The sequence below is a fragment of the Solanum lycopersicum genome, chromosome 1 (genome assembly GCF_036512215.1).
Source record: "Solanum lycopersicum chromosome 1, SLM_r2.1".
In the NCBI taxonomy this organism is placed as follows: Eukaryota; Viridiplantae; Streptophyta; class Magnoliopsida; order Solanales; family Solanaceae; genus Solanum; species Solanum lycopersicum.
In genome coordinates this window covers 81,926,027-81,940,508 of record NC_090800.1, presented here as the reverse complement: position 1 = coordinate 81,940,508, position 14,482 = coordinate 81,926,027, and the positions used below count along the sequence as shown (strand labels likewise).

The window sequence follows — 14,482 nt, the reverse complement described above, 5'->3', positions numbered from 1 at the left end:
TGTTGATAATTTATGATGATCGCATAACGTTAAAATTTACCTTTAATAAATCAAAATTTGAATTAATTAAGAAGCTCTTTAAATTTTTATTTTATCACCTTATCTAATACTATACTGCTATAAATTAAGAAAAAAAAACAAAAACATGGACTGAAAAGCAAAAAAGCAAAAGGATCCTTCATTAGGGAGTAATCCCTCCCGTCTCTATTTATTTTATATGTTTTAATTTTCAACAGTCAGACAATTTAAATTTGATAGAGAGTTTTTATATAAAATTTTTTAAAAAGAGATTCATATATTATAAAATTACGTAAAAAATATTATAGTTTACAATAATTGACAATTTAAAAAATATATGGAAAACTTTGAATTTTGAAATTCAAAATATATCAGACGAATAAAAGTATTAAAGTAGCCAGAATGTAATTTTTAAAACTTTGAAGTCGTAAAACGTACTATTCCTATAAAAGAAGGGTACGTTAGAGAAAGTTTCAAAAGGTATTTCACGAAATTCAACGCTAACGGTCGCACATGCCGTTGATGATCATGTTGCTGCTTTTGTGTTTTTTGGGGCCTTTGGCAACTCAACCATAAGATTATTATTTTAGTGGCAAAAAATTTAAAATATATCAAGCGATTATATCAAATTAATCGATAAATATATAATATGTATTTGAACATATATTATCGCTTAATATATGTGTTAGTGTAAAATATATTTGCCATGAGGGTCTCAAGTTTCAAACCACTCGCAATTTCGTCTGTAATAGATTGTAAAAATAGTCTTAAGAGAAATAATGTTGCTAGAAGTGTAAACACAACTCACTAATAAAATGATTTCAGCTCAAAGAAACAAAATCATAGTTGAGTAGATAACATCTACTGTTCACTGAACCAGCCTTCAAAAGTTTAGTACAAAAGCTGCACAATGTAAGCTAAAACAAGTTAAGTTATACAAAAGTTGTCTTTTTTATCCTACTATAGATGAAATTACTGCACACTGGCTTCCTCCGAAGAAGCACGATAACAGCTACTGCCTGATGGTGCCTGGATTTGAACAGCTTAAGGCATGAAGCTTGGCAGGTGCACAGGCAGTACACGACTTAGCAACTCTACTTTAAACTACAAGTTCTACATCTCAGCATTTCTGCTAAGCAGTGCTATGTCTCTGCTTGGCGTTCATAACAAGGGTAGTCTACTAAAGTTGTCCAGCTATCTTCAGAGTTCCACCCTCTTGTACGATTTTACTCTTATGTACACCAACGTGTATATGGAAAAATCAGAGTTATACGTGGATTACAGATTGATTGCTCGTCTACTATCTAGTTACTCTGGTTGAAGCCGGACATGCGGGCAAGGCCTATCTGGCTCTCCTCTTGTCCATAGATGCTTGAGATCACCTCTTTGCTTTCCCAACGTCAGAAATGTGCCTAACATGAGCAATAACAGATGTTCAAAAGTGATGCGCACTAACATAGAAAATGAAAAGTCAGCTTTTATTGTTTAGTGTTAGAGTGAGGGTTTAGAGTCCCATTGTTTGGGGAATGGACTAGTGGTTTACTTATAGACTTGGGCAAACCTCATCCATCCCGTTGTGAGGTAGCTTTTGGAGTTTAGTTAGACCTAAAAGTCATTTCCTTTACATGGTATTAGAGCAAGAGGCAGAGTAGTACTCTCTCTACTGTGAATTCCTCATTCTTCTCCTCTCTTAGTACCCCTCGTCTTTTCGTTCATAACCTTTGACCAACACCCACCATTTTCACAACTGCTCCCCAACCTATTCTATTGCTCTAGGCTTCTCTCTCTCAGAATACAATAGCCCCATATGCCTATGGGCTCCCTCAGCCATCTAGAACACTGACTTTGCTCTAATCCCACTCTTAAGCCTGTTGAACGTAACTTTCTTCACTCTTAGATTCATTTTCAACTGGTGTCTCATAACTTCTCAAATGAAGAAAAAGAAAAGATGAATAAAAATAATTACCAAAACAATTTCCCTCCACAAGTAAATCCATAACCGAGTTGCATGTGCAGGATGATGTTACAAAATAAATTTACACCTTGTAGGTTGTGGAAGAGTTCTCAAAGAGATTTCATAATATTAGGCCCTTGGCATGGGGATGATAGAATTTCTTATATTAGTCAAGGAAATGAACTTTCATCTCCTAAAATGATGACTTGGATAATAATACCTCACCTCATAAGCTAGCATCTAGACTTGAAGGTCCATTTCTTTACACTCATCCATTCCGATGTTAATTCTCGCTTCTTTTACATGGAGTGACCCTATGTGTGTTAGTGGTGGTAGATTATAGTGCACAGTGGTAGACTACCACTAGAACCAAACATTATCGGCTTGGCTGCTTCATTATGAGAGATGGTTTTTGTGCTTCTTGTAACATACCTAGTGTGAAAGGAACAATGTAAAGCAAAGCAGGTTGACCATGACCATCCATCAAATTCAATGCCACGTAAGTTGTGAGCAAACCTGTAAAAGGAAAAAAAAGAATTAACAGGCAAACAGAGACTTTATTGGTTCTAAATCTTGAAAAACACTGATCAACAGTACAAACGGATGTTCAAACATCATATATATGCAATAGTTCGGCTGTTCACATAAAACATATTAACTTCTCTTGACATGGTTAAAGACATACATATCAAACTCAGACACTGAAAACATATCACTACTCAAACTTCGCCTAATGCCTGAAACACTTACAATTGAATTATTTATTATTAGTAGGAAAATGGGCATAAACCGATTATCATGACAGCAGCTAATCACTTAACCATGATCGAGTTGCATATTTCTGTGAGATAGTCCCCTGCTATTTCAGATTAAAGAGGTGAAGGGAAGGGAGAAAGAGAGAGGGATGAAACATAGAAAACACCAACCAGCAAGCAAATCTATTGACAACAAGTAAATGCTGTTCCATTTGGTCACAATCAAAAGTACATTGCGCTAAATAAGTTTACTCCCATTTTTTGAAGATTCAATACCTAAACCATAAGCAAGCATAGCCCACAAGAAGTATCCATCTCGAAGTTTCTTATTACACAACCAGTCGTACCTGCAACGAAGAACAAAAGCTCAATAAATGAAATTGCCGAAAGATTTTCCTATCGATGGGAAAAAACAAAAACAAAAAAAAGGTATAAAGATTTTGACATCTTTAATTTTTTGAACTTACAAGCATTCATCATTTCAAATGATAACCTAATATTCAGGCTTTCTTTTTAGTCTTGAAATTAACTTAAATTGCTCATCTGAAGAATCAGAAATATTCAACATGAAAGTACTTAATTATGCAGCCGTGTCTCACAGAGGCGCATTCATAGGCTCTTTTGGAGGATGGAAAAATAAGTATACTGAAAATAAAATTGAAGCCTCCAAGAATAGGACTTGATGGAACCACATCAAGGTAGAAAATAAAAATAAAAACAACACAACAGAAAATAGTCTCATTCAGCTTCATGGTCAAACCTTAAAGAAAATGCTACCAGTAAACCTGGTAAAATTATGTCACCAAACCCAATGATACTGTAGCCATGCCAAGGATCAAACAACCGTGGGATTTTCAGTAACATAGGAATGCCATCTTCTCCGGTTTTATCACCTCGTGCAACCTACAACAGAGAAAATGATCACATTTCCATAGCAATATTCAAAACTTCACAGTGATAACTGATAACAGGGAAAAAAGTAGACAAACAACAGAAATATGAAACTCTACAAGCAAATAAAGAGCTTACCACTATCATCACACTCTTATGGAACAGACTTTTGGAAAGAAACACCCAGAAAAGGTCATACAATAAAGAACAACTCAGAAGAACTGTTCCCACCTGATACAATCAAGGAAAATAAAATAATGTCAGACTTCTAGTAGTACTGACAATCTTTGCACTACTCACCAAGAATTCAAGTCTAGATTGACCAATAAATCAACACAGTAGAAGATAATTCCTGAACCAAACTATTGGTAAAAACTGTTCTTTTTTTCTTGTAGTTGTTTGGCTGCAGGACAAAAGAGATACAACATAAACTGCAGAAAACCAGCTGTGAAGCATTTTCCCATTAGGAAGAGAAGTGAGATGACTACAAATGATGGATACTGAAACCATAATCTCATCTTTCTAAACCTTTTCTACAAATATTCCTTTATATGGTAATTTGCTTCCTTAGTGACTTGAACCACAACCTTAAAGTTGGAGGTTGAAGGGGCTTCCCACTTGAGTTATCCCTCTTCTCCAAATAAATAGAGCAGGTCACTGATTTGTTTAGTCGGCATTTTTGTGGCTCTAAAGTGAGTTACATGCATATCTATCTAGGGACTGTACTCATTTGATAAACTTTTTGAGCTTAAGAAGATTTAATAGAATAAAGGGTAATTGAGATTACTTAGGGGTAACTCTCTGTATTAAAGTATATATAAAGAAGCAAGTCAAAGGTGATTCACAACTTTCTCCATACTCTCTCCTCGTTTCTTATTAGTTGTTGACAATTGAAAAGCAAAAATAGAATTTCTAATGATGAAAAAGGTTAACTTCTGTAGAGTTTAGGTTTTGGGGGAGCACGTATCTACTTAATAGTTGATGTCGAGAACAGGGATACCACAATACATTAAGACATTGCTCATCCACAGTAAAATTTCAAGCATTATTGAGAGAGTTCAGGAATATACCATTTCCTAAAACCAAAACATTACGAGTGTGTTTGGTATGGAGGAAAACATTTTCCGGAAAATGTTTTCCAATTTTCTTATGTTTGGTTGGGTTAAAGGTTTTGGAAAATGTTTTCCAAATAAACTCATTTTCCTCAAATTTAAGGAAAATGACTTCCCTTTCAAAACTTAAGGAAAACATTTTCTAAAATTCTCTTTCGACCGCAACCCCCCACCCGACCAGCCCCCCACCCAGCACCCCCTACCAATCTCCCAACCACCACCACCACCACCCAAAAAAAAAAATTAAATTTGTTTTCAAAAAAGTATTTTCAATTCAAAATTTCATTTTTTCACCCCTACCCTCGACCCCCCAACCACCCAACCAGCCCCTACCCCAATTTTTTTTAAATTTGTTGTTAAAAAATTTTTTCTACTTCAAAATTTAATCTTTTCCGGAAAATTTTCTACTCACCAACCAAACATGAGAAAATAAGTCGAAAATACTTTCTAGGAAATCATTTTCCACGGAAAACATTTTCCTTCATCCAAACACACCCTACATAAACTGTAAAGCTGTAACACAATTAAAAACAGCAGCATGAATTTTTTTACCTTGAGGTTTGGAATCTGCACAACCTGGAGAACCGTGATGATCAATGCAATACCCTAGTTAAGAGAGATCATCAATCCATTACATTGAGTCAATACTAATAAGAATAAAAGTAAGCTATCCAATTATCAAGTTACCCTATTTTCCTTTTCTCCTTCAGCTTGGGGGTTGGGGTAGCTCTCCCTAGTGTCTAGATATATAATCATACCTATTGGAAGTAGTGGTAGCCAAAGAATAGGAGTTGATATTCCAACACTGAAAAGTATGCCTAAAACACCCCCATGTCGCAGGGTGAACAAAAAACATATTTCCAAGTGTCTGGAAAAGAGTAAAATGTTTACAGATTTAAATCATAAAGGTTCTTACAGGAACCAGGAAATTGCACCAGAAGTACAGCAGTTCCAAGAGAACAAAAGACAATGAGAACAGAACTTGATAATTCAAAGAAAGAATACCGGAAAAAAAAGAAGCCGGAGCCAATATTATTCTCTTGAAATCCAAAGATGAAAAGAATTCAAGCACATAGGTACGTCAATTCAATAGCAAAGATGTTAACAGTAATCTGATAATACAGAAGAAAGTTTCCATTTCCCCCCTCACAACAACATTTTTAAACACATACCTACTGTCTAAATAAAATAGAAAAACATGTTACTCTTTTTAAGCATATGGTGTCATCCTTAAGATAGCATCTGCAAAAGATTTTTTTTTTCTTTTGTAGCACACAGAAAGGATTTACTGCTCTGGAATTTTTAAATTTTTTTATAACTGTAGTGTCTGGAACAGCTTTCTCGCACCTCGATTAATTCCATGAGATACCTGCCACCAGCAACAGGTACCAGGTGACTTTGCCCACCAAGGCTAGGATAGATGGGAAGAATAGGCTTTTTCGACGAGGTAAAGTTTTGTTTCTATGAATTTGTTATCTCCAACACAATATGTTAACCTTAAGAATTTCCACTAACCAAGAAGATTAAATCCAAAGCAGGTGATAAGAAGTGGTTTGACATCCCACCAACCAAGACCATAAAAGAAAAGGGAAAAAGAAAACCATGGTTAGATAAGTGCAACTCTCTCTCCAATAGATCAGGGTTAAAATTGTGAAGAAAAAAAAGGACATAGAGGAGATACAAGCAACTGAGATGATATTAGACAAAAGAATAGCGTGAAAATGCAGCAACGCTTACAAGTATATCTTGACCTATCCAAGCAAAGGAGATGTGACGGTAAACTGCCCACAGAACTGCAAAGGCTATGCAGAATGGAGAAATCGCCAGCGTCAGATATGAAACAGGTCCCAGAAAAGGAATTTTAATGTATGACTGTCCAAAACGTTCAAACCATCTGAAACTATATATAATGAATGTTAGCTACACCTTCTAAGAACCACCAGCAACTTGAGTTGTGGCATGTAAAATGAACTTAAATCTTATTTCAAAAAAATATAAATATGAATTATGTAGCAAAGACTTTGACAAAAACAATAGATGACAAGGTGTATATAATGCACCACAATGAAAGAGCACACGCCCAGGGTGATCTGAAAGAGGACATGGCCCCTACTCCCAGCATAAGAAAAGGAAAAGAAGGATAAAAGGCATATTTGATAATGCTCCTGTACAGCTGTACTTTACAGTGAAGGTCTAAGCCACAGTCACTTTCATCAAAGCACGCAAAGCTGGACCTTTATAACTAGTACTACTCTGGTTGGAACTAAATAACCCATCACACATGAAAGGATGTAAAAAGATCAACAACAACATTTCACATGGCCAAATCGTTATTAGAAAGGAACATCATGAGTTACAGTTTGTGATCATGTTTAAACAACAGATGTTGAATGATTTACAGCAACAACCGTAATCTTTGTTTTGTTTTGAAGAAAGAGCCACCGTAATCTTTCTTTATGCCACTCATAAATGGTTGGTGTTTTTGGTTGAGTGAAGTTTTAAACAATGGTATAGTCAAACTTTGAGATGGTAAAAGCCTTTCTTCCTATATAGGTACAGTAAGAAGGTAAATGCCTCTCAAAAGGCAGGTTTATGGAAACAGACTTTCAAAAGAACGAACATGTAATGCTAATGTGAATGCTACTGTTGTGTATGATTGTGGCCATTTATGATAGAAAATACAATTGCGGTTAATGCTTGAAAAGTGTGATGTAAAACATTGAGGGGATAACATGTAAAGTCAGAAAACAAGAAATTCCTTTTCCATTTTGCCTTTTAATTTGTTGACTTCCAAGAAAGCTATTACTCCCTCCGTCCAACAATACTTGTCCACTTCATGAAATCCATGAATAATTTTACACTTAGTTCCTAATTTACCCTTATCATAAATTATAGTCATTTCACTCATTTCCCTATTTCCCTATTATATTTTTCAAGACATTGTATTTATTATATTCAAAGGGTGATATAATAAAATTACCCATCTATAAGAAGTGTACCAAGTCAATAGTGGACAACTATTGTTGGACAGAGGGAGTATAAAAGTTTTGAAAGACACCAAAATGATGTCACATTCAGTTCCACCAAAACCTGCAAGAATCTCACTTGTATTTATCATCACATGATCAAGATCTATGCACAATGCAACCACAGGTCAATATTACCAAGGGCCAGGATTGCAGAACATATCACAGAGCGTCAGAAATAGAAAAATAAGTTGTGCTAGTGGTGCCAAAGAAGGAGAGAGACTAGCTCTAAACTTGCTTCAAACCAATGATGGGGGCTTCATATCCACTGTTAGATATGATCTGATATCACTCTAACTATTTTTTGATATCACTCTAACTTTTTTTGATAAAGCAAATCAAAAAAAGTTATATCAGATCATATCTAATAGTGGATATGAAGTTAGGCTTTCGGGCCCTGAATCCTAGATAGAATTTTAACAAGATCTAAGTATGCAATTGTATAAGTTGATGTGAAACTTGCATTTGTTTTCCATGCACAGCTGCCTAATTACAGATTGATTTTCATTCTTGGTCTTTCTTGGAGCAGTTTCACTATAGAATTTCTGAAGCCAACAAGAAGAGTGCTGACTGCCAGTTGGAAAAGTAAGAATAATGAGAATTTGCTTGAAGCAAGAGATGTTTTTCCTTTGTTTTCTTGTGACGATGGATGATGTTCAGAACAAAAATATGCAGCAATGAAGTCAGCCAACCTACTCAACCATCAATGTTTGAAACTTCACTTTCCCATCACTTCTTTTTCTGGAAAGCTTTACTAGCCTTTCTAGTTTGCAGAGCGTTTGCTTGGACAGTTTATCATACAGATATTTGAAGAAGTTCTTTTAATTAATTTCTCACAAACTTCAACAAAACAACTAAACAAAATCTACTTTTCTCAAAAGCTTCTCCTGGAAGCAACACAAACCTGGTTTTGCTTAGTGGAGTATTTGACACACTGTAGCTAAGAAAATCATATATGAATAGCACCAATAAGATACATACCATGATAGCAAAGCGACCAAACAAGTTTGTAGACCCTGTAAGGACAATGTGAGAAAGGTGTTACTTCAAATATTCTCCGCATGAAGATAGAATGATTTAAACCTCATTCAAGCCATTCACGTCTATCCTACATGTGAAGAAGGATGTGCTAGCAAGTTCTTAACTCTGATGGATTAACGAAAGGGGTCACTAATAGATGAAATTATAATGGAAACAACTATGAAAGGAATTGTGACATGAAAAAGAAAACGTCCTGATTTCCATTCATATTTACGGTCTTGTTATTTGCGTAAAATATTATATATTGCTACCCTTGAATTTAGTCTGCTTCTATTGGTATGACATACCTCAACACCCCCAATGGCGAATAGAACCACTAGAACCTCTATAAACCAGGAGGACATCAATTTGAAAAGCATAATCAAGAAGCAGGATGCAACCACCACAAACAGAACTGCTGATATTATGTTGATTTCAAGCACAACACCGGAACGAAACCCCTCTGTGACATTGCATTCATTTGAGCCATCCTGCGAGATTTAAGATACATATTTCAACCAAACTGCTAAGGAAAGATGCAGTGAGTTTCGTGCTTCAAAATCATAAAATACATGGAATGCTGCTAAAGAGCAGGAATAATAAATAGGGGAGAGAGAGGAATGTTTGTAACTTTACTTTTAAGAGCTTGTCCTGCTCAATTGCAGCTTCTCTGGCACGCCATGCAGACCAATAAGAAGCACATAATATGGTAGCAACTGCCATAAGCCATAAAAAGACTTCAGCTACATCGACCATTGGGCGCTTTGGAGAGTACAGCTGTACAGAAACTGAAAGACAGAAAATCTTTTAGTCATTATTTCAGAAACAAATCAGCAATAATAGAGACCATGTCAGATAATCTCAACTAACTATGCAAATGGAGCTATAAGCTGTGCCCCCACCCCCCACCCACCCTTCCCAAATAGACCTACAAAAAAAGTACAATACCACGAGACTCACCAGAAGAGCTATTTCCAAGAAACTTTATCAGGCTTGTGCCAGCATGTTGTGGGAGCATGATAGCAGGGATGCCAATGTCCAAGTCAGGTTCATGGGGTTCACAAACCATCTTGAAGAGCTCTACATAGCAATAAGAGAACATAAGTTATATGTAGCCGTTTGCATGTGCATATCAAAATATTAAGCAATGGTGGTAATACAGGAATTTATCGGATGATTTAAGTTTTTCCATAGGGCAAACTGTGATGATGTTCCCAAGTCAACATCAAAATTGGTCACTGAAATTTGATAATAAGGAAATAGCACTGCCTGTAGTTCAAAAAATAAATCATGACTGTTGGTTGGCTGAATGCAGTTTCCACAAGACAATCAAGAATGAGCCAATTCATATTGGAAGTTTTTAAACAATACAGATAGTAATACTTAGGAAGAGCAGTTGAACCTGTTTGGTTGTTTATTATGAGGATAGCTGAAGCACCGGCATCTTCTGCAACGTTAGCTTTGGTAGTGAAACTGCAATTACCTCGGTGCACCAGGATGGCCTCACCAGTGAGCTACACATATTAGAAACCTAAATTTTGAGTTCACTATACAAATGACATTTTTTTGAGCTTTAAGCCAAATATGCTTCAACAGGAGAAATAAATGTGAAACAACCTTATTCCTAGGTGTGCTACAACAATCCGGAGGGTCTGCAAAAGCCAGTCTTGTCTGATTAGCACGCTTCTCCTTTGATTCCAATGTTGGTCCAAATCGAGCACCAACACCAACAAACTCTGTTACTTCTATACCGTCAACCCAGATCGGAACTTTGACCTATTTGAGGAAATTAGATAATATGTCCAATTACTACTGTGAGACAAAGAGACTCCAATAAAAATATACAAGTAATCACATATTTGACCAAGCAAAATTTAATTAACATCTAAACGGAAGTCTGCTTCCACTTGAAACTGACAACAGTTCAATCTTGTTCAACCTTTTTAGATTCTTTTGGACTGATATCTTATGCAAAGACTATCCAATATGAGCATTAGATACAACAGTCACGTGTTCCAATTAGGCTTACATCAAAATTACAACCACCTAATGTCTCATATCCCATAGTGGAAGAAAAGAGAGGTCATAGAACAAATCACGAAAGTGGTTATTCTTCACTTTTTGTTTTTCCATGTTGAAAGTGATCACCCAACTTCGACTTGGGAAAAGAGTAAAAAAGGTACTATACATTGTATAGATGCTGGAACCTGCATTGACATAATCTCTTTTTAGGATTAGGAAGAAGGAAGATGGGATTCAGTGGGGGTCATTTTGTTACACAACACCTGTTTGGGCTTCTTGTCTAGGAAAGTTGGCCATTACTTCTAATGGCTCATTGAAAGACTTTCAACTTGAGAGGTAGAGTTCCATATTACTTTTTGTCTTGATATAACCTAAGTTGCTCAGATTTGGGTGGAGGTGTCCTATACAGATGCGGATCTAGAGATCGGATCATTCATGATCTAATTAAAGATTCGGGGAGTACGGGATTCAGCTAAAATAATTCAAATATCTAAAAATGAGTTACAAAAATATGAGCCGAGAGGTTCTATCAGAAACCACCTTTCTATTTTCACAAAGTAGGGGCAAGGCTACGTATAGTCATATACACTACCCTCTCCACACCCCACTTGTGGAATTACACTGAGTATGTTGTTCTAGAGTTATAAATAAAGTGTCCGAGCAACTTACGATATACCATACAACATCTAGATAACAAACTTTCCCACTTCAAAATTCAATTAAGTGATTAACTATAATCATACATTAACTGAAGATTAATTGGGGAGGTGCAATAATATTTCTGCTGAAGAGGAACTGTGGAAGTACAATCATATTTTTACATAACTCTTAAATGGTAAGCCGCTCAATCAGGGGCAATTACAAGTAACTGGAAGTGGGAGCGCCCACGGCTCAAGTCTCAACCTCTTTGTGAGAGTGTATTAGGAACTTCTAAAGATTATACTAAATTTGCACCCTCTTCAGGAAAAGTGAAAGGAGTGCAATAAAAATCTGCATTCGCTAATTTAAAATCCTAGATCCGCCACCTCTTTTCCTTTTTAATAAAGTAGATTCAGTACTTCATTCAAGCTCTTATTTCTTAATTTACATGTCATGGGACAATGAGGAAAGAAATTGAGAGCACAATGGAGGGCTTAGGAAACCAATGCATCCTTCCCTTTTTTTTAAAATAAAGTAGGCACGCGATGCATCATATCACTAACTTAAGCAACTTAATCGTCAAGAGACCCACAAATCAGCACCAGAACAAAGAAAACGTGAACCAAACCCTTTTTATTGTGAATAGGATAAAGGTGGAAACTCCCATGAACCTCAACTATTTCGCACTATACCTGCCCGTTACAGACATTGGATAACTTTATCATCTCGGACTTAGATACATGAGAAGAAATCACCTAACTTTTTTATCAACTGTTAGGTCACGCCCTTGATTGCTAATGTCATAGTTCCCTTAAATTGTTCAAATGATAATATAATTAAACACATATAGCAGAATAATAGCAAGTATATCACTCAAATATTGTTGATAAATCGCCAGACAAACACAAACAATCAAGTAACAGAGTCTCCATCAGTTCAGCAGCTATATGAATTCTCCACATCAATTTCACTCTTCTAGATCAATTTCATTTCAGCACTAACTAATTAACAGACACACATCAACACCCCCCAAAACAAAAACACAAGAAGTGGGGGAAAAAATCAAGTTTTTCTACAATACTAGTACAGTACAGATAGAACAATGTCACCAAAATTTTAAAAAATGCATATTTAGTGAACTAACTTGTTGTAACTAAAAAATTAACTAACTTGTAGCTAAAAAAGACTCAATCTTTGAACAGAAACACAAAAAAAAACAGTTGAAATCAAGAATCAGAAGATTACCAGAACAAAATTGTTGTTACAACCAGGTCTACTTGGAGCAATATCATCTTGGTGAACTATATCACCCCCACTAACTAAACCAGTACACAGCACAACTACAACAACAAAAACAGCACAAATTGAACAATCCAATTTCTTCAACTCCATGAAATTCAACAACCCTAAAATAATTATTAAAAAAAAAACTCCTTTTTTAATTATTTTTTTGAGCAAATCTTGGAGATCAAAAGTAAAATGGTGAAATGGGTGTTGTTCTTTTTTTATTATTCCCTTTTGTACTTTTTTTTTTTTTTTTGGTGGAAGATGTGAAGAAAGACATGGGAAGTGGGGGATATATGTATGAAAACAAGCAATGAGTTAATTACATAAAGAAAGATAATATTCAATTGAAGTACTGTTTTGGTCTTTTTATTTTAATTTGTTTTGTTTATTTAAAATTATTATTAGTAATTTAGTTGTTGTGTTTGTTGTGAGTTATTTTCTACTCTCACTAATGACGCGTGAACTACACGTACTTTTAAGGTAAGTTGACTATTTTAATAAGTCACCTCCAATTTTTGTAGTGGAAACTTTCTTATTAGATGTGTCACTAATTGGTATATTTATTATGTATTGTCATTTCTTAATGAAATGTGACATTGCCTTTGAGATTTTTAGAAACACCTATTAGGGGTATGATACGAAATTTCAGTTTACGTAACATATTTTTTTAGTTTATTATTAAAAGAAAAAATAATTTTATTCTTATTAAAATGGTTTAGAATCACGTAAAAATTTAAACATTGTTTTAGATTTAAGATTATTTTTAAAAAAAAAAAACTTAAATTTTATGTTAAGTCAAATGGTGATACAATGTAACATTAAATAAAATGAAAAGAGTAAGAGTCTTTTTAAATAAAAATAATCAAAAAATAAGTTAATTCTAAATACCACTTTAAAGTTATATTTGGAATATGATAATCAATATTCAAAATCTTGTAATTTAGTTATAATTAATTTCTTAATGGATTTTTTGTACTAAAGTGCACTTATTTTTGTGGAGCCAATCAAGTGAGAATACACACACAACCTATCTCTAATAATTAGGTGGAGCCAATCAAGTGATAGTACACCCATATCGTTCCTATTTTCTTGATTTTATTTTTCTTCGATAAAGAAAAAATTAAATAACTATAGTTGAGTATCACATGATAATTAATTTTAATTAAAAATAATTGAAGTAGCACAATTATAAAAAATCGATTATTATTTAACTTTTTTTGAATATTTGTGATTATATATAACTATAAGGTATATCTTTCGCAATTGCTTTCAAAAAAATCTCAATTCAAAACATTATTAATTAAGGTTATTTTCTCTTTTAGTTTAGATTGTCAAATCATGTGAAAAATGCAACAAATTATAGAAAGGACTTAAAAGATAAAACAAACAGTATTAAAAAAAACTAGAAGCTAATTGAAGTCATGAAGTATGAAATTGTTATTCAATCAATGACGATTGATAAATTAGTTTTCGGAAAAACTTTTGTAAAATAATTTGGAGGGAAAAAAAGGTTATACTGATATATCTACTTAAATTAGTTACCGTCTTAAAAAAGAAATAAAATTATTCCCTCCGTTTCAAAAAAAAAAAAATGTTCATGTTTCTTTTTTGGTTCGTTTCGAAAAGAATGTCCACTTTTCTTTTTTAGCAACACTTTAACTTTTCGCGTGGCAATGTTTAAGACCACAAGATTAAGGGCATTTTGATACATGTGACATAACTTTAATTGAGAATCACAAGATTAAAAAGTCTTCGTTT

At 34.5% G+C, this 14,482-nt stretch overlaps 1 protein-coding gene across 2 annotated transcripts; it reads right to left on the bottom strand.

Annotated features, from left to right (window-relative positions):
* Positions 1-800: 800 nt before the first annotated feature.
* LOC101252720 (signal peptide peptidase-like 2) lies at positions 801-13,087 on the bottom strand. Of its 2 annotated transcripts, none has more exons than XM_004229854.5 (14): positions 12,683-13,087; positions 10,394-10,552; positions 10,179-10,290; positions 9,737-9,856; positions 9,413-9,564; positions 9,085-9,267; positions 8,738-8,772; positions 6,468-6,630; positions 5,283-5,336; positions 3,757-3,849; positions 3,488-3,630; positions 3,004-3,074; positions 2,405-2,488; positions 801-1,430 (listed from the first exon to the last, which is right to left on the bottom strand). In XM_004229854.5, the coding sequence occupies exons 1-14, from the start codon at positions 12,827-12,829 to the stop codon at positions 1,327-1,329; spliced, it is 1,620 nt and encodes a 539-aa protein (XP_004229902.3). In that variant the 5' UTR covers positions 12,830-13,087; the 3' UTR covers positions 801-1,326. The 2 variants fall into 2 exon arrangements, with proteins under 2 accessions (XP_004229902.3, XP_069144104.1); XM_069288003.1 differs by having other exon boundaries at positions 9,737-10,045; positions 12,683-12,913.
* Between the last annotated feature and the right edge of the window lie 1,395 nt (positions 13,088-14,482).

Coding starts and splice junctions, on each gene's coding strand:
- LOC101252720 (XM_004229854.5), bottom strand. CDS start 12,829: ATGGAGTTGAAGAAATTGGATTGTTCAATTTGTGCTGTTTTTGTTGTT. Junction 10,553..12,682: donor GTAACAACAATTTTGTTCTG/GTAATCTTCTGA, acceptor TTCCTCAAATAG/GTCAAAGTTCCGATCTGGGT. Junction 3,631..3,756: donor ATAAGAGTGTGATGATAGTG/GTAAGCTCTTTA, acceptor TCTCTGTTGTAG/GTTGCACGAGGTGATAAAAC.